The sequence below is a fragment of the Sorex fumeus genome, unplaced genomic scaffold, assembly GCF_029834395.1.
Source record: "Sorex fumeus unplaced genomic scaffold, SorFum_2.1 ptg000111l, whole genome shotgun sequence".
NCBI classification, from domain to species: Eukaryota; Metazoa; Chordata; class Mammalia; order Eulipotyphla; family Soricidae; genus Sorex; species Sorex fumeus.
Window position 1 is genome coordinate 10,070,323 of NW_026606168.1, and position 24,573 is coordinate 10,094,895.

Sequence of the window (24,573 nt, forward strand, 5' to 3'; positions counted from 1 at the left end):
AAAAGCTGTGAACCTTGGCTTAGGGTGAGGGCTTGCCTAATGCTCATCAACTCTCTTCTGTCTTTTCCATCTTAGAACATTCCAATTCCAACACTGAGAGAATTTGCAAAGGCACTGGAGACCAATACTCATGTGAAGAAGTTCAGCCTGGCCGCAACCCGCAGTAACGACCCAGTGGCAATTGTGAGTAAAATTCTTAGAACTCTGACCTGACAGCGCCAGGGAGATGACTCAAACGACTGGGCACAGGCTTTGCCCGCAGGAGACCTACAGGATTTGTTTGTTTGGTGTTTTGGTTTTTTTTGTTTTTGTTTTTGTTTTTGTTTTTTGGGTCACACCTGGCGATGCACTGGGGTTACTCCTGGCTCTGCACTCAGGAATTAATCCTGGCGGTGCCCAGGGGGACCATATGGGATGCTGGGAATCGAACCCAGATTGGTCGCATGCAAGGCAAACGCCCTACCCTCTGTGCTATCACTTCAGCCCTTGTTTGGTGTTTTATTTTGGGGTATTGGCGAGAGGGAGAATTTTGGAAGGTTTGTTGGTTTTCTGGGTATTTTGGGGGTTTTGGTTAACACCCAGTGATGTTCAAGGATAACTTGCCCTGCTCTCAGGAATCATTCCTGGTGGTGCTCAGGAGACCACATGGGATACCAGGGATTGAACCCAGGTCTGCCACGTGCAAAGCAAGCGCCCTATTTACTATACTATTTCTCCATTCCCCCTATTAAATCCCAGCCGCACAGGGTCTGCTGAGCACTGCCAAAATAGTCCCTGAGCACCATCTGATGTGGCCCCAAAAGCAAAAGACGGAGAGGGAAAAAGGAAAGAAATATAATTAGAATTTTTCTTCTTCTTTGTTCGTGGGGAGAGGTGGTGGTGGAAATAACCAGTGGTGCTCAGGGCTTATCCTGACTCTGCGCTTAGGAATCACCCCTGATGAGGTTCAGGGGTTCGAATGGGATGCCAGGGATTGAATTCAGGTCAGACACGTGCATGGCAAGTGCTTTACCTGCTGTGCTCTCTCCGTTCCCTGTTGGAAGTTTACCGAAGCCTGGAATACGTCCCTCTTATTTTATCTTGCCCTCTTCCTGCCTATGAAGCATTTCATTTTGTCCAGTTTGGGGGGGGAAGAGGAAGATATTTGGGGCCACCTTGGCAGTACTTAGGGGCTTCTCCCAGCACCAGTGCTCAGAGATCTCTTCTGACAGTGCTCAGGGGACCTCGCAGTGCCAGGGATGGAATCCTGGCCTCCCGCCTGCACACCGGCTCTTTAAGCCATCTCCCCAACCCTATTTTGTATATGTTGTTTGTATTTTACTGGGGGAGAAGGGAACTCTATTCTACTAGATTGCCTGATTCATGAATTATATAACAGAGCCAAAATTATTATATCTTCAAGATCAACACAAATGGGATTTTTATTTTAACACCAAAATCTGAAGAAAAAAATTGTTAAAAGCCAACCGAAGGGGCTGGAGCGATAGCACAGGGGGTAGGGCGTTTGCCTTGCATTCAGCCAACCCAGGTTTGATTCCCAGCATTCCATATGGTCCCCCTGAACACCGCCAGGAGTAAGCCCCGTGCATCATCAGGTGTGACCCAAAAAGCAAAATAAATAAATAACTAAAAATAAAAGGCAACCAAAGGCCCTGTTCCTTCTCTGTGTTTAAGGAAGTCCCTGGATCCACGTGACTGTGACCATGACTGTCACGGGTGTTATTTCTCCTATTAATAGCTCACATTTCTGGAATAATTCTAAGTGCCATCACCGATTTCTGTGCTCTGTCGTGTCATCTCACCTAATCCTCAAATGCTATGAAGTATGTCACTATTCTTCATTCCCACTGGAAGAAGTGAGCAGTCTGAGACCTGCAGAGCTTGAGTCACCTCGTCAGGGTAGCACAGGCAGAGAGTAGCAAAGCTGGGATTTCCCACCTGGTCTTTCTGGTTCCTGAGTCTGGATGCTTAACCATCAAGTTGTGCAATGTTTGCCCGACATTGCTGTCATCATTTGCTCAAGTGCACCAGTTGCCAAGACACTGAGCACCAGTCTGTGATTCCTAGGCCCCCAACACTCAGCCATTGACTTGCTCACCCCTTGACTAGCAATGTGATTTAGTGTAAAAAAGCTTTTGGAAAATCTAAAATATCAATAAACACAACATGAATGTATTTATTGATTACGTCTCGTCGCCCTGGCACCAAATAGATATTTTAGAAACACTTGGAGGTTCTTGCTTTGGCAGCATATATACTAAAATTGGAACAATACAGAGAAAATTAGCATGGCCCTGCGCAAGGATGACATGCAAATTTGTGAAGCGTTCCATATTTTTAGACATGGAGAGTGTCATGCTAAGTGAAATGAGTCAGAAAGAGAGGGACAGACATAGAAGAACTGCACCCATTTGTGAAGTATAAAATAATATAACGTGAAGCTGACATCCAATGACAGTAGACACAAGGGCGAGAAAAATTGCTCCATATCTGGAAGCCTGCCTCATGAGCGGAGGGGAGAAGGCAGCTGGAATAGAGAAGAGATCACTAAGAAAAAGATGTCTGGAGGAATCAGTCGGGATGGGAGATGTGTGCTGAAAGTAGATAGATAATGGACCAAACATGGTAACCTCTCAGTATCTGAATTGCAAACCACAATGCCCAAAAGTAGAGAGAGAGTATGGAGAATATTGTCTGCCACGGAGGCAGGGAAGGGTAAGGAAGGGGGTGTATACTGAGAGATTGGTGGTGGGAATGTGTATTGGTGGAGGGACAGGTGTTTGATCATTGTGTGATTGTAACCCAAACATGAAAGCTTGTAACTGTCTCACAGTGATTCAATAAAATTTTTTTAAAAAATACCTGGGGGAGGTAGAAATAGGTTTTGTGCCTTGGCCTGTTTCCCCTGGCAGCCTGGTAGCCACCATCCTCCAGAGGCCACTGGACAGTCAGGTTTGGGCCCGCAGTGATGAGACACGTTCCTCCCTGTTCCAACAAGACCCCGAGTCGCCACCCACTAATGGCCTCTCTGGCTCCTGATCAAGCTGCTTAACAGCCATGATCCCAGAGACTCAGGAACAAATCTTGAAACCCAGCGGCTTTTGGCAGAAATGCGTCCGCACCCTGCAGTAGGTTACTGTCGCCGGGCCACCCCAGGGGGGAAAGGGTGCTGTCCCTCCACCTGCTCCCCCTTGGTGGCTCAGTGGCCGCCATCTGCCAGAGGCCATTGGACAGTCAGGTTTGGGCCCTCTGTGATGAGAAACGTGGGGCCTAACGGGATGGGGGTGGAGCTGGCCCTTTCCTCCCCATCCCAACGAGATCCCTAGTTGCCGTCCACTAATGGCCTTTCTGGCTCCTGATCAAGCTGCTAACAGCCATGATCCAAGAGATTCAGGAACAAATCTTGGAACTCAACAGGTTTTGGCAGAAATCCCTCCAGATTTAATTGTTAAAATTTCAGAATTTTAGAATCGCGCGGCCACTACTGCAGCCACATGACATCATATGTTATTCATAACCAGCAATAGAAAACAAATTGTCTACTGTTGCCTTTTCAGCAGATCTGATTTTTGGGGTAAAATCCCAAATAATAATGGCGGGTCTGGTGTCAAAATATTGAATGTAATCAAAGTAGAGAGAGAATAATGTGGAGATCATATGTCCCACAGGTAGGGGGAGGGTGCGGGATGGGGGTATACTGGGGTTTTTGGTAGTGGAGAATGGGCACTGGTGAAGGTAGGGGTGTTTCATTGTATGACCGAGACTTAAACCCGAAAGTTTTGACCGAGACTTAATCCCGAAAGTTTTGGAATTGCTCTCACGGTGATTCAATAAATAAAATTACAAAAAATTAAAATAAAAAAAAGTAAGGTGGAGTTCATGCCCAATTCAATCAGCCTAACCAGTGGCTGAATAAATAGCAGTACTCCTACATAAAAAAAAAATACCTGGGGGGCGGGCAGGGAGATAGTACTGCAAGTTAAGCATGTTTCTTGCTTGTGGCTGACCCAGCTTCATTCCCTGGTACCACATATAGTCCCCTGAGATCCACCAGAAAATATTCCTGAGTACAGAACTGGGAGTAAGCCCTGAGCACTGCCAAGTATGACCCAAAAGCCAATAAAATAAAATAAAATAAAAAATACCAGTAGATGAACAAAAGGGCACGGGCATGCCAACCTGTCGGCAACAGAGTATACTTCCATAATGACCACAGTAAACTAGAAGTCAACACTCAGATAAGAAGGGCTCTTCTGAAAATCCATGGTTTTTACCAACAATTATATTATGTGTTAAGTGTACTTTGAAAGCAATTTGAAACATGAAACCTATCACTGAAACAGAATTACATCATTGATCAGATGAAATGAGTAATTTCAGGATTCCAAACAATGTATAATTTTGTTTAATCTCCGAACTTTAATAGGCTTATTTTCAATAAAGAAAAAAAATTACCATAGGGCCAGAGAGATGGTATATGTAGGCACTTGTCTTACCCTAATACATTACCTGCTACCACAGAAGCTCTGTTAAACACGGCTAAGACTGATTGATTCCTGTTGGGACCAGAGCGATAGTACTATGGTTCGAGCATTTGCCTTGCATGCACTCGACCCAGATTCGATCCCTGGCATCCATATTGTGTGTCCTCCACCTTCTGCCACCCCACAGAGCAGTTGCTGAATGCAGAGCCAGGAGTGAGTCCTGAGCATCACCAGGTGTACCCCCTCACAAAAAAAAAAACCAAACACTGATTCCTGAGTACAACCAGGTATGACTCACCTATCCTCCAAAATACATATGTATACATAGCACTGTAGCACTGTCCTCCCATTGTTCATCGATTTGCTCGAGCAGGCACCAGTAACATCTCCATTGTGAGACTTGTTGTACTGTTTTTGGCATATCTAATACACCGTGGGGAGCTTGCCAGGCTCTGCTGTGCAGGCAGGATACTCTCAGTAGCTTGCCAGGCTCTCCGAGAGGGATGGAAGAATCAAACCCAGATCGGCCGTGTGCAAGACAAACACCCTACCCACTATGCTATCGCTCCAGTCCTGTGTATACACATATACATATATACATATATGTATATGTATATATACACACATGCATAATACACACATATATACACATTCACAACATGTATGTTGGGTGATTAAAAAGATGAGTAAAAATGATTTATCACACATTTAATATATTCTTCTCAGTAAAATAACAGAGATGGGACGAGTTCATAATTTAGTCAATCATTCAAAAATAGTCTGCCACCCACAGATAGGCCAAGATGGAGTCTCTCTAGATAGCGTGCAGCTGCTCTCGTTCTGCCGTGCTGGCTCTGAGTTGACAGCGGGCTGCAGTGTGTTGGGGAAGCCACATCGAGTGCCAGTTCTGTGGCCAGTTCTGTGGCATGCACCAGCGCCAGCATGTCCCTGAGAGAGTGACATGACCCATGTGGCGGGCACAGGGACAGCACCGTTGCTCTCACTGGGTCAGCAGTCTCGCCTTGTATCTGGGCAGCTTCCTGGGGTCTCGTCCTCCCCGCTCCTCCTTCCAGCCCGGCTATCCTTGGGAAAGACCCTTGCTGCGGGCTGGGAGCCAGTGGGTTATCCCACAAACAGTGAAGATCTTCATTTATTTTTACTGGTGTGGGGGCCGCTTCCAGATACTCTCAGATGGGCTCTGTGGGCCTGACAGTCCAGTGCTCATGCTGCTGTCACGGGGGGCCACCAGGACCCCCACTGGTATCGGAGATGTGGTATTGGGGCTCCAACTCAGGCTTCCTCCTTCAAAACACGCACCCTGCCTCACTCATTGAGCTCTCCCTCTGACCCCAGTAAAGACCTTCAGACTGAGGTGACGGTGAAACGACCTGGGGTGGGAATTCAGATTCGCTTTTCAAGCAGAGCTTCCAGAGACTTCCCAGTTTCAGGTGCAGACACGGATTCTCTGACGCACACGTGGCGTGGCTCGCAGTGGGTGTGTGTAAAGGCACCATCCCCATTTTCCCAATGAGGCAGCTGAGGCTCATTTAGTTCCTTGAGGAAGCCTGCACAGTCTAAAATGAGTGAATTTATGTAGCCCAGCCTGGAATGAATTTTAGTGACCTATAATCAAGTTGAGTTTACTCCACCCCCACGTCCTTCCATATACCTACCTCTGTGGTGGGGGATTTGAATGGACTTTGTCCCTCTCGGTGCCAGTGTAGAGGAAAGGATCAGATATATAGATGGGGGAAGTGCTTCTAGCAGTGATGTCCCCTAAAGTCAAGAGTTTGGGACAGCCTGGTTCAGCAGAAATAAAATGAAAGCCACACCATAAAACACATATATAACTTTTATGTTTGTGTGGGATTTGGGGGGGAGGGTGGGAGCCCACACTTGGCAGTGCTCAGGGCTTAGTCCTGGCTCTGCGCTCAAGGACCACTCCTGGCGGTACTCAGGGGACCCTCTGGGGTGCCAGAGATTGAACCCAGGTTGGCCACATGCAAAGCAAGCTTCAAGCCTGCTGTTCTATTGTCCCGGCCCCCTATTAACTTTCTAGTATCAATGTTAAAAATAACTGAAAGGTGAAATTAATCTTAATAACATTTTATTTAGGAGCTGGAGCGATAGCACAGCGAGTAGGGTGTTTGCCTTGCACGCTGCAGACCCAGGTTCGATCCCCAGCATCCCATATGGTCCCCCCAGCACCGCCAGGAGTAATTTCTGAGTGCAGAGCCAGGAGTAACCCCTGAGCATCGCTGGGTGTGACCCAAAAAGCAAAATAAATAAATAACATTTTATTCAAATCAGACTCACAATACCATGATTTCAGCTTCCATGAGTGCTTTTTCATGCCCTACCTTTGAAATTGGGGGCAGGTTTTCTTTTTCCATCCCGTGCCCTGCACACTCTGGATTTTTCACAGACCTGTTGGCGACCTGTGTCTCAGGGCCGCTGCGTGGCTGGCCCAGGTTTACATAGCTCAGGAAACTGCTTTGCTACACACACAGTCCCACAGGACACCAGAAGGAAAACTTTAGTAGTTGTTCTCTGGGGAGTGGAGGGTGGGGACCAGGCCCAGGGTGCCCACGTGCAAGCCCTGTGCATCAGCCCTTTGAGCTTGTTTTCTTAAAAGGAAGCAAAACTTAAAATATATAAGTATGTTTTACATATATATTTATACATGAATTTAATATATATATATTTTTTTATTCTCCTTGCCACATACAACCGATGCCCAAATAGTTGCTGAACTGCAAAGAGCTTGGGCCTCAAGCCCAGGCTTATGTTTGGCTGGGTTTCCCCCTGTTTTGTTCAGTATGAGAAAAAGTGTTTTCCCAAGTTTGAAAGAAATTGGCAAGATCATGACTCCTTGCCAGGAAGTCCTGCGAGTTTGCTCAGAAGGTCTCCTGGCACTGGCATTCTGCCGTTTTAGTAATGAAATGTCCATCTCCAGCTTGGAGCACCCCTAAAGGACAGCGGGCTGCGTTTCCTTCCGGTGCGCTCATTAAAATGTGTACATTTTGGTCTAATTAAAGACCTTGGCAATGAATAAGATGAATGAATGCACTTTAATTTGCCTGATGGACGCCGCTGCTAGCTCACCTCCTTCAGCTTTCTTTGTAGATCAAACATCCTTTTGGCTAAGACACGAGAGTACCCTCCACCTCCATCTAGTCCCAACTCAGGGCAGTTTTGTTCTCCAGAGGGCTCGTGGCCTGGCTGGAGGCATCTGGAGTTGCCACATCTGGAAGGGATTCTGTTGACGTTCAATGGGTGTCCAAAGCCTCTGCTAGACTTGTTCAACACAAAGAACCCCCCCACAACATGAATTCCTCTCTAGCTCTGAATATCCGCAGTGCTGAGGTTGGGAATCCCTGCCTTTGTCTCAAATTGTTTTCCTTTTCCTCTTCCTTCTTGGGGTTTTTGGGTTTTTGTTTTTATTTTTTGTTTTTGGGGGAGCCATAAAAAGAAATTAAATAGTTCAAAGGTTTCTTGTTACATTCCCCCAGCTAATCACTACAAGCAGTTTGTTTTTCATTCTTCTAATTGTTGTCTTTATGACTTTAATTAAAATGGTTGTTGGTCCTGGAGGAACATTAGTCACCTGGAGAACGATTCAAAAATGCAGCTGTCGAGTTCACATCCTGAGAGTCTGAGGTTGTGAACTCGTGTGTGTGTGTGTGTGTGTGTGTGTGTGTGTGCGCGCGCGCGCAATAGGAGCCACCCCTAGCCGTGCTACAGGAAAGTGGTGGGTGGTGGGGGGTCACCAAGACTACATCTGGCAGTGTTCAGGGTGTTCAGGTGGCCATTGTGATGCCAAGGACCAGACTCACACCCAGCACATGTGTGCTAACATTTGGTCCATTCCTTTTCTTTTATTATTTTAATTTTTATTTTTATTAAGATGCCATGAATTTACAGTCATTCATAATAGAGTTCTTTCAGGCACACAGTGTCCCAACACCACCAGTCCCACCACCAGTGTCCTCTTCCCTCCACCAATGTCCCCAGGTTCCCTCCCACCCCCCAGCTTACCCCTTGGCAGGCATATAAGAAAATTCATTTTATTTTCCTTGCTCCAACAAAACTTAATGGAATGGCAAATGGAATTATCAGAAAGTAAACCAATAGAAGTCAATTTCTGATCATTGATTGTATATGATTTTATTCTGTCACTGTCACTGTCCTCCTGTTGTTCATCAATTTGCTCGAGCGGGCCCAGTAACGTCTCCATCATGAGACTTGTTGTTACTGTGTCTGGCATATCGAATACGTCACGGGGAGCTTGCCAGGCTCTGCCGTGCAGGCGAGATACTCTCGGTAGCTTGCCGGGCTCTCCGAGGGGGACGGAGGAATCGGACTCGGGTCGGCCATGTTGGCTGCATGCAAGGCAAACGCCCTACCCGCTGTGCTATGTATTTAAAAAAAATTCAAGTCATTAATAAAATAGAATATACTTCCTTGACTCATTTACATAAATAAGTGTTCAACTCTGGCTTTTACAATATATTGCACTAAGTTTTATTTTGTATTTGGATCTTATCATGATAATCATGATAAGATTTTGGCCCATTTCCCCAACCCTACATAGGTCTATTTTTTTATAGCTTTTGGGACATTCTACTATGTAGCTCAGGAGAGAAACCCCTAATCTACATGTTTTTCATTTCTTCTCACCAGCTCTCATAGGATTTGCCTCTCCTTTAGAAGCTTCCAGGGCCATCTGTCCTCACTCAACTTCCCTTCTCTTATACTTCCAAATAATAGTTATTAGATTATTTTCAAACATTTGAACTTTACCATGTCTGTCATTATATTTCTATTTTCAGATAGAGTGATTCCAAAAAATTAAAATGTAGCCATCAGCATTGATACCTGATTGAAATACTAAAACCTCTGTTCTCCTAGACCTCCCCGTCTAGTCATTCACGGCAGCCCAATTCCTGTTCTTTTATAATAACTTACTCTTTTCTTGCTAGGAGTTTTTAGGAGTCTCTCTTTTCTGCTGTCCTTCTGAAATCTCACTGGAATGTGCTCACATCGTCTTTTTGTTGTTGTTTTTTCTGCTTAGCAACCAGTGTGTTTGCTCAGATAAGGACTCGTAGCTTTCTCCAGCTCTGGGAGATTTTCCCCTAGTATTTTTTAGTTTCCTGTCTTTTATCTTTTTTTTATTCTTTGGTTGTTATTCTTTTTACCCTTCTGAAATTCGGATGGATGTTGAATTTCTGTCTTGTTTATCCTTATTTCCTAACATTTCTAATACTTTCTTTATGTCTTTGTACTCTGCATTCTTGTGAATATTCTCAGCTTTATCTTACAGATTTTAACTCACCGACTTGGTCTCCAGCCATGTTTATTTTATAACTCTGGATATCTATTACTTTGTTTTAATCTTGTATTTTAAATTTCCAGAATGTTTTCTTGGGCAGCAGAGCCAGGAGTGATCACGGAGCACTGCCAGGTGTGGCCCAAAAAAACATGCAAAAGAAAACAAAACGGAATGTCTTCTTGTTTGTATTACCACTGTAGTTTTTTTTCATAAACATAAACAGTGGTTTTTTTTTTTCATAAACATCAGAATTTTTTAAAAAATGTCCTTTTTTCCTTTTAGCGGGTGGGAAGAGGGGGAATAACAATTACAAGTTTTTTTATTTGCTTCTGTTCCCAATAATCTTTGTTCCCTCTGTGCCATGCTACCTTATTTAATCCCTGAGCAAAAAGCCAAATGTAATCCCTGAGCACCGCTCTCTCCCCCCAAGAAAAGGAAATCCATGGGGTTGGAGAGCTTGGATACCAGGTAGATAAGGCGCTTGCACACAGATGATCTGGGTTCAAATCCTGGCATCACATATGATTTCTCAAATATCACTTCTGAGCCAGGACTAGCCCCTGAATACCGTTGAGTGTCACTTACCAAAAACACAAATGAAACTCTTATGTATCCCTTTAAAAAAATTTTTTTTGGAACTTTTGCAGGTATTGAACTCAATTATGGGCTATTGAACTGTTCCTTTTTTTTTTTTTTTTTTTTTTTTTTTGCTTTTTGGGTCACACCCGGCGATGCACAGGGGTTACTTCTGGCTCTGCACTCAGGAGTTACTCCTGGCAGTGCTCAGGGAACCATATGGGATGCTGGGAATCGAACCCGGGTTGGCTGCATGCAAGGCAAACACCCTACCCGCTGTGCTATCTCTCCAGCCCCCGAACTATTCCTTTCTATTGTAATTTTAAGTCACTACAATATAAGGTCTTCTTTACAATAAAAGTGTGGGACTGGGGAACACAGTAAGGGAATCTCTCGAAATCCTAATGGTTCTTTCTTCCGAAATAATAAGGCTTTTGCAGATATGCTGAAAGTGAACAAGACCTTGACAAGTCTAAACGTAGAGTCCAATTTCATCACTGGGACCGGGATCCTGGCCCTGGTGCAGGCGCTGAAGGAAAATGACACCGTGACAGAGATCAAGATCGACAACCAGGTCAGCTGCCCGCAGAGCCTGTGGGGGCTGGGGGGAGGGGGCGGGGGAACTCAACTCTGCAGGGAGGAGCCGGAGACGCTGCTTGGAGCACTTGGCTCGGTGATCTGAGTAGATAATTAAACGCTGCACAGTGGGGCAGCCATTTTTCTTGGCTGGTCACTGCAAAGGACAGGAGCGAGGGACGGGTTGGCCATGCCCTGACATGCAAAACTGAATGTCTGGCCTCTGGCAGGCATTTCATCCCGGTCTGTCTCAGATAATGCAGTGGAGATGGCCTTGCACACGGCCAACCTGTACCACAAAGGGTCCCCTGAACACCACCAGGAGTATCCCTGAGCTCATGCCAGGAGCAAACACTGAGCATCACTGGGTATAGCTCCAAAACCAAAAGAAAGAAATGTATTTTTGTATTTTCAGGATGGTTTTTTTTCCCATTATATTTTTCCCTTCATGATTGTATTTAAAATGTCTTTGTATTGTAATGCTCTATTATCATGGTGATTCAATAAAACAAATATTAATATAAAAAAACATATGCCTGAAAGGGTCTCTAGGGTCTCTTAAGGAAACTATTGACCCTCAAATACTGTTTACCCTATTAAATTATTAGCAAACCTTGATGTATACTTTACTAAGATAATGTTTCTCTGTTCTGCACATTTTTAAACAACTGATTAAAACAGCAAATCTAAGTAAGAAAAAAAAAAGGCCTTTGCATTTAACATTTTAAAAAGAAAACTATATCCAGAGTTTATAAACTTTGGTGCCATGTGTTGGCTTGGGCTTATGCAACACGAAGTCCTCAAAAAAACAAAAATAGGTGCAGAAGAAACATTCCATCCCCTTTAAAGCGCCCCCTCTGGGGTTGGAGAGATAGTCCAACTGGTCAGGTGCTAGCCTTGCAATGTAGCCAACCCCAGTTTGGTCCCCGGCACCCCATGTGGTTCCCTGAGCACTGCCAGGAGTGACCCCCAAGCACTTCTAGGTGTCACCAAAAAACAAACAAACAAAAATATATAAAATGTCCTCTCACCCAATGGTACTTTCTTCAGCTTCTAAATCCTTCCCATGGCCATCGGCAGGCCCATCCTGCAAAGTCCCCAGTCTTTTTGCTGGAGACGTGTGAGAGGGACAGATGACTTCTGTATTGTCCTTTTAGTCACCCCTGGCCCATCAGTGCTGGTGGCAGCCCCAGTCTTCATCTCAGCCTTGACAGGGTCCCACTGTTATGACCATGTCAGGAACTCCAGCTCTTCCCGAAACACAAGGGCAGCCTAGTCTCTCTGACTCTGTTTTTCTGTTTGTTTGGATTTGGTTTGGGGCCGCATCCTGCTGTGCTCAGGGCTTCTCTCTCACTCCTGGCACTGCTCAGGAGATCATGATCCTGATCTGGAGCGAAGTGCCAGGGATCAAACCCAGGTTGGCTGTGTGCACAGCAAGTGCCCGACCCGCTGTATTATCTCTCCAACCTCTCTCTTACTCTTCGACTGCCTGTCACCCACTCTGCTCACAAATCAGTAGATGTGCAGAATTATGACTTTATGACTCTCACCAGAATTACCACCATTTACTGTTTCTTGTGGCGAGACTTGTCTCCTGGGTTATTGAATGAAAATGAAAGGAACCAAGAATTTTCCATTTCAATATTTTTTTTTCTTTTTCTTTTTCTTTTTTTTTTTTTTTTGGTCATGCTAGGAATTGAACCCAGGACTTCAACATGTGAGGCAATTGCTCTACTGCTGAGTTACATCCCTGGCAAATTTCTAAAGAAGAATTTCTTTAGGGTATCTGTAATTTGTTGGGTTAGGGAGGTGAGGAGGGAATGAACCGCACCTGACTGACTCTAAGAGCAAAGAATTTAGCCTCAGCACTTGCCTCAAACCAAAAGTTTCTCCAAAAAGGTTTATCCTTCATCTTCTTGGTACTTATGTTTTCCAAATGTAAAAGGCCTGTTCTAAATGATATATAATTAAACATTCATTGCCTAGTAGAGCCAGAGAGATAGTATAGCAGGTAAGGCACTTGCCTTGCACATAACTGACCCAATTTCAAACCCAGGCATTGCATAGCGTCCCCTGAGCACTGCCACGATGATCCCTGAGCACAGAGCCAGGATTAAGCCCTGAGCCACTCCCCCCCCTAAAAAAATAATAAAGCACCTTTGTTTAAACTGAAGATACTGGAGTATGTTGGAAACCCCAAACCATAGGTGTACTTTACATGTGGAATCTTTTTCCTCATAATTTTGCCTTGCTTTTTCAGTTTTGCGTTCAGTCAGCAGAGTCCGCTGCCTTTGGATTTTGCTTCTAGACAAGGAGCAGGTCTCAAACAAAAATACAGGATAAAAATGGCTCCAGTGACTTTGTCCTTTGGGTTTCATTTTATTTTTATTGAATCCCCATGAGATACAGTTACAAAGCTTCCATGTTTGGGTTTCAGTCATACAATGATCGAACACTCATCCCTCCACCAGTACATACTTTCCACCACCAATGTCCCCAGTTTCCCTCCCGCCCCATCCTTTGGTTTTATTTTGTTTCTGGGACCATACCTGGTAGGGATCAGGGCTTCCTCCTGACTCTGTGTTCAGGGATCGCTCCTGGCGGGGCTGGGGGATCATATGGGGTGCCAGGAATCAAACTGGGTGCCAGGCAAGCATCCTACCTTCTGAACATCTCTCCAGCCCCCTTTGTCCCTTTGAACGTGAGACCTGCCACTTTGCCTCTGGCTAATAAGTCTGCACGCATCTCGGCCATGCAATTAACTGTCTCCTCTTCTTCTCTTGTCTTTCCCTATGTGTTTTCACCCCCACAACCAGAGACAGCAGTTGGGAACGGCTGTCGAGATGGAAATTGCCCAGATGCTGGAGGAGAATTCCAGGATCCTCAAATTTGGATATCAGTTTACCAAGCAAGGGCCACGAACCAGGGTGGCGGCCGCCATCACAAAGAATAACGACCTCGGTAATGCAGTGAGAAGCTGATGATTGTTCATTTCTACACTCAGATGTAACAGAGAAACTCCTCCCTAGGCCTTTGGTTGAGTCGGATGCATCACTTACATATGAAATAAATTGATGGAGATTGATGGAGCTATGGAAGGAAGGTTAAACTTAGAAGCAGCTTTCCTGTCCCCCCACTCCCACCCCGCTACACCTCTCACCCCGCTGAAGGCTTACTCCTAACTCTGCACTCAGGGATCACTCCTGGCAGGGATTGGGGAGCAATATGGGGTGCCGGAAATGAACCCGGCTTGGCCACATGTAAGGCAGGAGCCCTACCCACTGTACTACCTCTCCAGACCCAGAATGGGAGAGTGGGACAGATTGGGAAACCTTGGTCAGCTGACATCCCATCAGCCTCCAGCAGGCAAGCAAAGGGGTTTTCTAGAGTCAGTAGTCCACTGAACCAACTGCAGGCCTCAGTGACCAGTTTGAGGTTCCAGAAATAGAAAGGCCAGGCCTTGAACGGGCAAACTGGGGAAAGTGTCCCACCCAATAAACAATGCCAGACCCTGCAGAGATTCAGGTAGTGGACAAGGAAAGGGTCAGCTAAAGGTTAGACCTGGAGAGGCAGATAATGGTAAGCGTCCAGTTGCCTGCCCAGATGTGCTCTGAAGACCCAAATCAGGTCTGGCCTGTGGCTCCCAAGGCTGGCTAGGCCTGTGGCAGGGCTTGCTTTCAGGGTGCAGTGAGGGATGCCAAGGGGACAACCCGGCAAACAGGGCTTCAGGAATGGGTGGGGACAGCATTGGAAAGCAGCCAGGAGAAGCATATGCAGCCCACAGCTGAACAGTGTGGAGTCACAGGAAGATGAGGCAGGAAGCAGTGGGGAGGTGACCGTGCACACAGGAGGCAAGTCAGGGCAGCTGTTTCTGTCATGTTTCCTACTGGGGGACACCTTGCCAAGAACCAGCCCCATGTGAACAGGCCTGAGGTAGGGACACCACAAGAATTAAGAAAAGAGACTTGGGACCGAAGCAGTAGCACAGAGGTAGGGTGTTTGCCTTGCACGCGGTCGACCTGGGCTCAATCCCTGCCATCCCATGTGGTCCCCCAAGCACTGCCAGGAGTAATTCCTGAGTGCAGAGCCAGGAGCAACCCCTGAGCATTGCCGAGTGTGACCCCCCCAAAAAAAATAAATAAAAAGAGCAAGAGATACATGGGGCCGGAACAGTGGCATTCCAAGTAGGGCACTTGGGTTACATGTGGCTGACCTGGGTTCAATTCCCGACATCCCATAGGGTCCCCCAAGCAGTGACAGAAGTAATTCCTGAGTGCAGAGCCAGGTGTAACCCCTGAGCATGGCCAGGTATGACCCCCCTACCCCCAAAAAGGAGAAGAAAAGAGACAGAAGTAACATAATAATAATAATGAGAGAAAAAGTATAAGCCAGGCTTACAACTCACAGTCTGAGATGAGAATCCAACTGTCCTTCAGGTACAATATTTATTGCTTAACCATCAGAAGGAGGAGAACAACATTCTTTGGGCAAACACCTTAACTCTCTTAATCTGTCCTAGCTAGACCTTTATACATCCGAAGGCCCTTGTATATCAGAACATGCATCTTTGTATTGGGCTTTCTCCAAGGGAAATTCTTCTGGGAGACGGAGCAGAAATAAAACAATTATAGGACCCCTCTGCACAGCATTCTGGGTTTAAAGGCTCCCCAAACCTCGCATTCTCTCTGGCTCCTTTATCTTTTTTTTCTTTCTTTTTGGGTCACACCCAACGATGCACAGGGGTTACACCTGGCTCTGCACTCAGGAGTTACTCCTGGCGGTGCTCTGGGGACCATATGGGATGCTGGGAATCGAACCCGGGTTGGCTGCATGCAAGGCAAACATCCTACCCACTGTGCTATCTCTCCAGCCCCTGGCTTCTTTATCTTAAACCTTGTGCCCTTTGGGCCACTCAAGTTTGGGCAATACCCCCACCAGGCTACCTTCTTGCTGAATCAAGAAAAATTAGGGAAGCCCTTTATATGAGCCAAGGAGGGCAGGTTGGAGCTTGGGGGTGAAGGTCAAAGAGAGAAATGAGGAACAGATGGTCTCGCTGTCATGAATTCGAAGCAACAGCCTAAAGGAATGTTTGGGCTCTGACTTTGCATGCCCCCTCTGAGTGAACTATGGTGGTTGATGCTTAGGAGGAGTGGGTTGATTTGCTTGGTGGGAGGAGGTTCTCCCAAACAGTGCTCTGGGAGGCTTGGGGACCACTCATAGGAATATTTGGCCCAACTCTGTGATCTGACGACTTAGTACTCAGTTTCTGGGGTATCAGGGTCCAACTGGGCTCCATCCATCCAGCAGTGCTTGTGGTGCCCTGTGGTCTGGAGAATCAAACTTAGCACATGCAAAGGCATGTTGCATAGACCTTGAACAATCTCCTGGCCCCCTGCATAGGAGTTCTCTTTTAAAAACAGGTTTAGAAATGTCTCTCTTATGGGGCTGGAGAGATAGCACAGCAGGTAAGGTCCTTGCCTTACACACGGCCAACCTGGTTTCGACCCTCAGCATCCCATTTGGTCTCCCGATCATTGCCAGGAGTAACCCCTGAACATTGCTAGGTGTGGCCCCCAAATCAAAAAAGAATAAAGGAAAAGAAATGCCTAGTTTTTGTTTGCTGCTCCTCCTGATTATTCAAGCTGCAGTCAGAGTTGGTAGTAGGTTGTGAGAGCTAGATGGTGATCGGGTCGCAATCGGGTGCTGTGGCAACATGGCCATGGAAATATTCAGAAGTTGACTGTTGAATCTGTTCTGGATCTCATATGTCATAGAAATGAGAAAATTCTGACATTCGAGCTCCCAGCCACAATTTTATTTAAATGAAAAATTCCATAACACACTGGACTCATATCATTCCCATTTATTGTCAGGGGGTCATGAAAGAGTGAAAAATAAGATAACTGTCCTCTTGTTTGTGGGATGGCTGTTCCATGTAGTTCGTCTTGTTCATCTGGAGTCCAAGGCCTGTGCCTTAAATTTGTTCCTTTCTTTCTTAACCTAGTTCGTAAGAAACGAGTGGAAGGAGACAGACGATAATCTTGAAGAAGGAAAGTCTCACCTTGGCAGCCATTCAAAAGCTCCTCTTCCTTGTGGGGACCATTTTATCAAAGGTTGTTGATTTCCATTAACCACTCCATTTACAATTCAGTTGTCCTTCTTTTTTTTTTAAGCACTTCTTATTTATCTTGAATTTTTTAATATATACAGTTATTTGCCCCTGGACACCTCTGGCAACTTGCACTAGTGGACTTCTGCAGGTCTTAGCAGGGATAGCAACTGGAAACGGTTGAACCACCTTGATGTTGACTTATCTTGCTGGCTTAATATGTGTGGCTTTTTTAAAAAAAAAAAAAGCCACTGAATTTTCTGTATGGAATTTTCTGTCTTCATGTGTTTATAACTGTGATTTCGATAGAGGCCTAATCTCCGTTTACATGCATAGCTTTGAGTTAGGCTCACTGCATTTGAAGTGTTCTGATGACTACATGCAAAAGTATTGCCAAGCTTTCCCTGGGTGAGAAAACGTGATGGGCTTAGCACAGATTCTCCCATACTTCCAGAAATACCACTCGGTGCGCATGCCCTGCTGCCTGGGAGTCGGTGGTATCGTCTTCAAAGAGCAAGGCTGTGCTCTGATTCTTTCTCACAGCATCAGAAAACAAGTAGAGGGGCTGGAGCAATAGTGCATTACAGGGTAGGACATTTGCCTTGCTCACCACCAATTGGATTCCATTACTGGCACCCCCCTATATGGTTCCTTGAGCACTTCTGGGAGTAATCCCTGAGCACCGAGTCAGGAATAAGCCCTGAGCACTGCCAGGTGTGGCCCAGAAACATAAATAAATAAATAAATAAAGAAGACAAGTATAAAATAGTTAGTAACCTACAAGCCAGGGAGAGAGAATGTAGAGTTAAGGTGCTTGCTATGCACATAGCTTACTCCAGTTCAATCCCTGCAACCACATGCTGTGGTGAGCACAGCCAGGTGTTCCCCCTCTCCCCAGCCTTCCAAAATACATACCTAAAATATGTATATATATGTTTTAATGTATTTGTTAACCCACTGATAACAGCTTCAGGACAGATTTCCTGATAGCAAAATAAGTTGGCATACTACCTTCATTAATATTTTATCATAAGTTTAATTTTTAACATCACTCTATGGAGAATTTTTTTTTACAAAGCCGTTTTGACATTTTCCAGACACGATGGGAGATGTTTAAGTGTTAATAAGAGGAGGAAGGCCGTTAAAACAGCTCACCTCCCAATGAAGCAAGAATAATTGCACTACACATGATTATATCGTGCTGACAAATTTGAGAAGCAGCCATTGCTTCTTCTTCAGTGTAAAAAGATAGTCTCCATCCAGCTGTTGTACATCTTGTGCAAGCTAAAGATAAATATATATACATATATATAATATCTTTTTCACCAAAAGTCACAGGATGAAGTGTAATCACTTAAGTCAGTCATACAGATTTTCACCCATGGTAAGAGCATCCATACATATGCAAACATCAGGAACTAATGTGAATTATCATTTACTCCAATGGTTGCATGGTAGCAGGTATTGATCTGTCTTGTGCACCCAACTGGGTTGGTGCAGTGCTGATCTAAGGAAATTGGTCCCTGGCCCTGAGGCTGTCATGTGGACACTGACCAGCGCAGCCCCTTCCTTCCATTTTAGTCTGTCTGCTTTCCACTGTGATTCTATTATTCCTTCTAATGACTCCTGGAGCTAAAGAGATTGCCAGCCCAGGAAGGGAAGGGGGACCCGGTCTAGAATCTGTTTAGTAACAGTGCATCTAAGTTACTTAGGAAGTAGCAGCAAGGAAGTTAGTGGGGAGATCAACTATATATTTGTTCTAGTTCACATTTAAAGCACATGAAAATGAATTAGGATAGCTTTTAGAACATTGACCGTTTACCTCTATTTTAAGTACCACATCTGTCTCACAAAAAAAAAAAAAACAGCCCTGGGAATCATTTTTCTGGAGAATATTTTACGTATGTTTTAAAACTGTTGATTAGAACATGTTGACACATTTGGAGCCCTGAGAATCCTTGGACTTGTTTTTTACCACACACACTAAATCAGTGTTTCCTACACACTTTTTTATGTTGGAGTACTCTTGAAGTCTGACCAGTCGTGAAGTGATCAAGAATTTAATAAACTCATTCTGAAACACAGTCATTACTGAAAATGAAATGGCAGAACTAACAATTAAGTGAGTTTTATTTGTCTAAAAACAGCATTTCTTGGGGCTGGCCTGAGAGATGGTACAGTGAGCAGGACATTTGTTTGCCTGACAGACGGCTGCGGCTGACGCAGGTTTGATCCCTGGTGCCCGAGGAGTGATCCTGAGAGAAGTGTCAGGAATAAGCCCTGTGCACTGCCAGGTATGGCCCCCAAACAAACAAACAAACAAAACCAGCAACATTCAAATATAACTTCAATTTTTATGCTCTTGAGATCATTTTAATCTGTTGTGTCTGTAGAGCAGAAATACCATTTATCTATGTACAGCTGTTACACATCTCTTCCCAGCTGGAAGCTCTGTTTATTGTTGGTAGTTTGACATTTATACCATGGGAAGTACCAAAATGCTGCAAAGCAGGGTCTTCCCACACTGAGTCACTGGTTGGTAAACATCTGCCACTGACCACTAGATGAACTGTATACAATTCTTTTTGTGTGTGTACATCTGTTTGGGTCCCCTGTAGTCAAAGGGGAAAACATTTCTCTCAGCCGTTTGTTGCAGATGGATTTAAGGGCCCTCAGAGTAAGGCATTTTTCCTTCTCTTTCTAATTCATTCTCTTACCTTCACCCCTGAAAGATACTGGATTGTGGAATGTTTTCCACAGCCACAAAGTGCTGTGGACTGGGGGGCGGGGGGGGGTTAGGGGGGGTATTTGCTCAAGCCATTCCTAACAAGTCCTGGCAGAAAGCAGAAAAAAAAAAAAAACAGAATTTTCCGGGAAATATTCTGCAGTGATTGACAGTATTAAAGGAAGCTGATATTATAACATTTTAGCCCAGTTTTTCAGCTTGTAAAATAGAAGGGTCCCACAGAATAGCCTGTAAAATCAGAGATTTCATACTAAAGAGTCTATCTTATCACTACCTGTGTTTTCAAAGTAGCTGAAAGGAGACATTTCCATGAGTATTCACATATTAAAGACAAACTTATCAGGGGGTAAACATATTTTTTGAGAACCTGTTGTTTCATGAATAGACCCATTGGTCCCAAGCCTGTAAGTAGAAACTTGGTTATGACATGTATCGTTGCTTTCCTCGCCACTCGTCATGTGTGTAAACTATTTTTATATGTGTGCATTTGCCAAATATAATGTCATGATATTTGGTAACAGCTGGGCAGTTGATTAAGGGACATAATCATCCCCACAAGTTCCTCCTGCCCCCTGCTAAATTTGTACAGATCCCCCATCCCCTTCCTGTTAGGTGTGTGTAGGGAGGGGAAATTTGCCAGGATTTAATGGCTCCTTTGGTCTCCACCTGCCATGGCCAAGGTGGGAGATGGCTTTCAGCAGATACGATTTAGCCGTCTCGAGAGCCTGTCCTGAGTCCAGCCGCCTGCAGTGTACCACTGGAGCTGTTTTATCCTCATCCATGTGAATAAGTCCCTTCCTTTAATCATCTTGGAAGGATATAATGTAAATACACATCGTGTGTGTGTGTGTGTGTGTGTGTGTGTGTGGTGTATATTGCCATATATCTAAGTCACTAGATATTTGGCTACATCTGGACTAATGATTGAAGGGAGACACCGTCTCCTCAGTCCCACTTCCTTGTCCTCTCTTTGAGTCGCTGCAGGCCCACGGGAAAGTGGTGACTCCCCATGGAGTTTGCAGTGTCGGTCACCAACCTCTCCCCAGCCCCCTAAATTTCACCACATAACTCATAGGTAACTCATAGAGCATAATTCACGTAGAGATAACTCGTAGGGAATAACTCTTAGCAGCCTAGAACTCGTGTCATTGTCCCAGCCAATCTCTCCATGCACCTCGCTGTCAAAAGTGGACGTTCTCCATTTCCATGAACAAGGTCCAGCCCCTTGCTTCCATCCATGTAGGGTATTTTGTATATAGGGATTTTGTACATTCAAATTGCCACATACCCTAAGGAGGTATTTGGCTCCATCCAGACCACTGACGGGAGATGCGTCTCCCAGCCTCAAGGCTCAGGGCCTCGGCTACACAGACTGTCCCTCATCGCCACAGCCCCTGTGGCTCTCCCAGCCCTGAGCCCTCAGTCCAGTGCAGTCAAAGCCTGTCCAACATCATTCCAACACCTGTCCTCTGCAACACTGTCCCTAAGAGAAGCCTGACCACCCAGGCAGAACAGCACCTGCTGCTTCTGCAGAGAGAATGAGGGGCCACAGCAGGGCCCCTGCATCAGGGAGACCAGTGTGCTCAGAATAATGCCACAAGCCTGTCAGACTCTTTGCGGAAGGCCGGTGCTGTGGCCTCGGTCCTTTCCTGCGGCCAAAACTGAGGGGGACCTTTCCTTTCCTTGTGGATGTGATATGCTTCGACCTGTCCTAGATGACTTTACAGGAGACAGAAAATAGAAGAAATCTGGATTAATAGGACTTAATAGGAAGACTTAATAGGAAGGACTTAATAGGAAGAAATCTGGATTAATATTCCTGGCTTGGGAGGTGGGGGATAGAATGCCTTTTTGAAAAATTAGATACTCTCTCTAGTTCCGGTTATTGAATCGCTTCGGCAAAACTGGGCGGGAAGTTAATTGTGATTACCAGATCCTGTGGCATGTTTCTCCTAATCCGAGGGACTGCTCCTGGCGCTAGGCTTTAAGGCACCATTGGGAAACTTCCTTTCTCCCACGAGTGACGCAGTGTTAGCTCTTGTTACTGTAATGGACAGAGAGCTAAAAAGGAAAGTTTGAGCTCAGCCTGACCTTAAAGCTCAGAGACGGGAACAGGTGCAAGAGGAAAGGCAAGAAAACGCTTTGAAGCAGCAGTAAACCCTTAGCAAGTGAGCAGGCCTCCCAGAAAGGTGCTGCTGCGGAAAGAAGGATCCAGAACCTACAGGTTCTTCACTGCCTCTCACTCCCCACCGTAGCTCAGACTGAATTCTGTTTCTGTTTCCGGAGTTTGGTGAAAAGAACGGAGGGGCCTGAGTGATAGTATAGCAGGGCAAGGTGCTCACCTTGCATGAACCTGGGTTCAGTCCCCAGTGCCCCATGTAGTCCCCCAAGCCCAAGTGGGCATCAGAAATGGGGGTGGGGAGCTGAGTGGGGTGGGGAAGGAAGGTGGAAAGGAAAGGTTTTTAGTGTAACTCAAGGCAGGAGATCAGCTCAGCTTCCCATCTCCCGTCTTGGTTGATGAGGCAAAGGAGGTTTAACTCGGTAAACTGTCTCTGGGAAGTGTTCTGGGAGGGCCGTCGAGGTTATCCCCGCTTTTGCGACACATTGCTGATTTCGGGGAGGTTGAAGGAGACCAGAGTTGACCTTGGTGTCCCCCGCAGGAGTTATTCTGAGCTCACTGGCTCTGCTTGTGGGTATGGTGGAAGGGCACCATACTGCAGATTTGGAGACTGTCTCCTAATCCCATCACCAACACTTAGCAGGTATATGATTCTGGGCAATTCATTCAATTGCCTGACAATTATAGACTATATAGGGGGAAGAGCCCTGGATTTGGAGTCAAGACATCTGGACACTTGGCTCCATGCTTTCTTAGCTGGGGGACCTAGGGGCAAGCCCCTGAGGTTCTTCAGCTGTATTATGGGAATAATATCTTCACTAACTACCTCACAGAGTTGTGGTGAGACTGTAATCAGATAGTTGAGTGAGAAACGCAGGGAAGGGTCACACCAAGTGGGAGCTCACCTTTATCATAGATTCACTGATGTTTTCCGCTGCCTCCTGGATTGTCTTAGTTTTTTTCCGACCAGCACGTTTTCAAATGTGGGGAATTGAATGTAGGTAGATTAGTAAGAAGTGGGATTGTTTTTGTTTTGTTTTTTTAACTTTCGACGTAGAGGTGGGAGCGGTTGAGGGTGAATGTTCTATACCATTGAAATGTGCACTTGGGCATCTTCCTGGGTCATTCTGATAAGTACCTTGACCCTGGGACATGACCAGAATCTTGACACAGAGCCGAAGGCAGGACATCAGGGACTCTGTTCCCCTCCTGCCGAGTGCTGTCACAAGGGTGTGGCCGCCTACAACTTTTGAGGTATAACTGGAGGCAGAGGAGAGATTGTCCCTAGGGGTCCCACAGCTGCTTTGTTATCACCAGCAAACTCAGTCCTGGTCAGTGTTATTTTCTTCTGGGTCTGGGTTGACACACACTTGCAGGATTCTCATCAGCGCTTGGAGCCAGGGGGTCTCTCCTCAGTCTTTGTATCTGCATGGCGTCTAGTAACGTGCCTTGTACATCGTGGGTGCTTCATAAACATCGCTTTGGTGGAGCTGTCCTCTAGCCCCTAAATGGTGTGCTCCACTTGCCAGCAGGTGACCTTTAGGGAAAACGGCTCTGATGTGAATGTCAGCTGTGTGTGTCTGTGGGGAGGATTCTCCAGCTCACTCAGCTTTGTTTTGTGCATCAAATGACACATCCGGTTTTTAGCATCTTCAGAATCGGTCTGGATGAGCCATTTAAAATTATGTAAAATTGGGGAACTGGAGAGATAATACAACCCGGTAAGGCATTTGCCTTACACATGGCTGACTGGGGTTCTGTACCCTGAGCCCCACCAGAAATGATCTCTGAGCACCAATCCAGGAGTTAATCCTGAACACTGCCAGGTGTGGCCCCCAAACCAAAAATAACAATAAAGTAAAACAATAAATCACAAATCAAATGAATAAATAGAAAATTTATCCTCAGAAATGGTGGAGAGGAGGAAATACAGAGAAGGAAACAGTACACAGCATTTTTTTCACAGGCTTTTATTTGAAATATTTGTGTGTATGTGTGTGTTATCTGTGTGTGGGTATGCATACCCATATGTGTGTATGTGTCTGCATACGTGTGTGTGTGTGTGTGTGTGTGTGTGTGTGTTTCTGAGCACATGTTGACTGGGTAGATAACAGAGAATCCAGTCAGAAATGTGCCCTGATTGAGAGAAGCTGACCCAGGATCAAAAACTGCCCATATCGATCAAAATATGAATGGAAAGGAATTGACCATGGGGTGAGATGTGTGGAATGAGATGGATAATAAAATGCTGTTTCAGGAAATTTTATTTTAGTAAGCTAATGTTGCCAGAGACAATCTTTAGTTAAGAAGGAATTTATTTGAACCTGAAAATTCTTGTGTCTGTCACTTTGGTTTTTCTAAAACAAACAAACAAAATACTCACTATGTTATAGTCATGGAATAATACTTATATTTTAATTAAGGCTTTAGATTTTGTTTCTTTTTTTAGAAAGAAAAATAAGCAGCGTTTTTCATTGTACTTAAAAATGTAAAATAACTTGCATGCAACCAACCTGTAATATTTTACCAATATGGATGCCTATTATGTGACTTTCTGTGTGCCTGTATTGTTTTAGAGAGAACAATGGAAATAATACTTTGTAAATGAATTAATCCTAAATTGGGAATATT

General features: G+C 45.2%; 1 protein-coding gene and 1 non-coding gene across 2 annotated transcripts in view; both read left to right on the top strand.

The window, feature by feature from the left end:
* TMOD2 (tropomodulin 2) overlaps nucleotides 1-17,118 on the top strand; it is a 51,430-nt gene extending 34,312 nt beyond the window's left edge. The window contains exons 7-10 of the mRNA XM_056135425.1: nucleotides 76-183; nucleotides 10,823-10,966; nucleotides 13,785-13,929; nucleotides 16,973-17,118. Of these exons, the coding sequence (XP_055991400.1) occupies nucleotides 76-183; nucleotides 10,823-10,966; nucleotides 13,785-13,929; nucleotides 16,973-17,007 (432 nt within the window). The 3' untranslated portion in view covers nucleotides 17,008-17,118. The remainder of the gene's footprint in view (nucleotides 1-75; nucleotides 184-10,822; nucleotides 10,967-13,784; nucleotides 13,930-16,972) is intronic.
* LOC130043125 (U6 spliceosomal RNA) lies at nucleotides 2,238-2,339 on the top strand. The gene has a single exon (XR_008795320.1). It is a non-coding gene; the product is annotated as a U6 spliceosomal RNA (small nuclear RNA).
* Nucleotides 17,119-24,573: the final 7,455 nt, after the last annotated feature.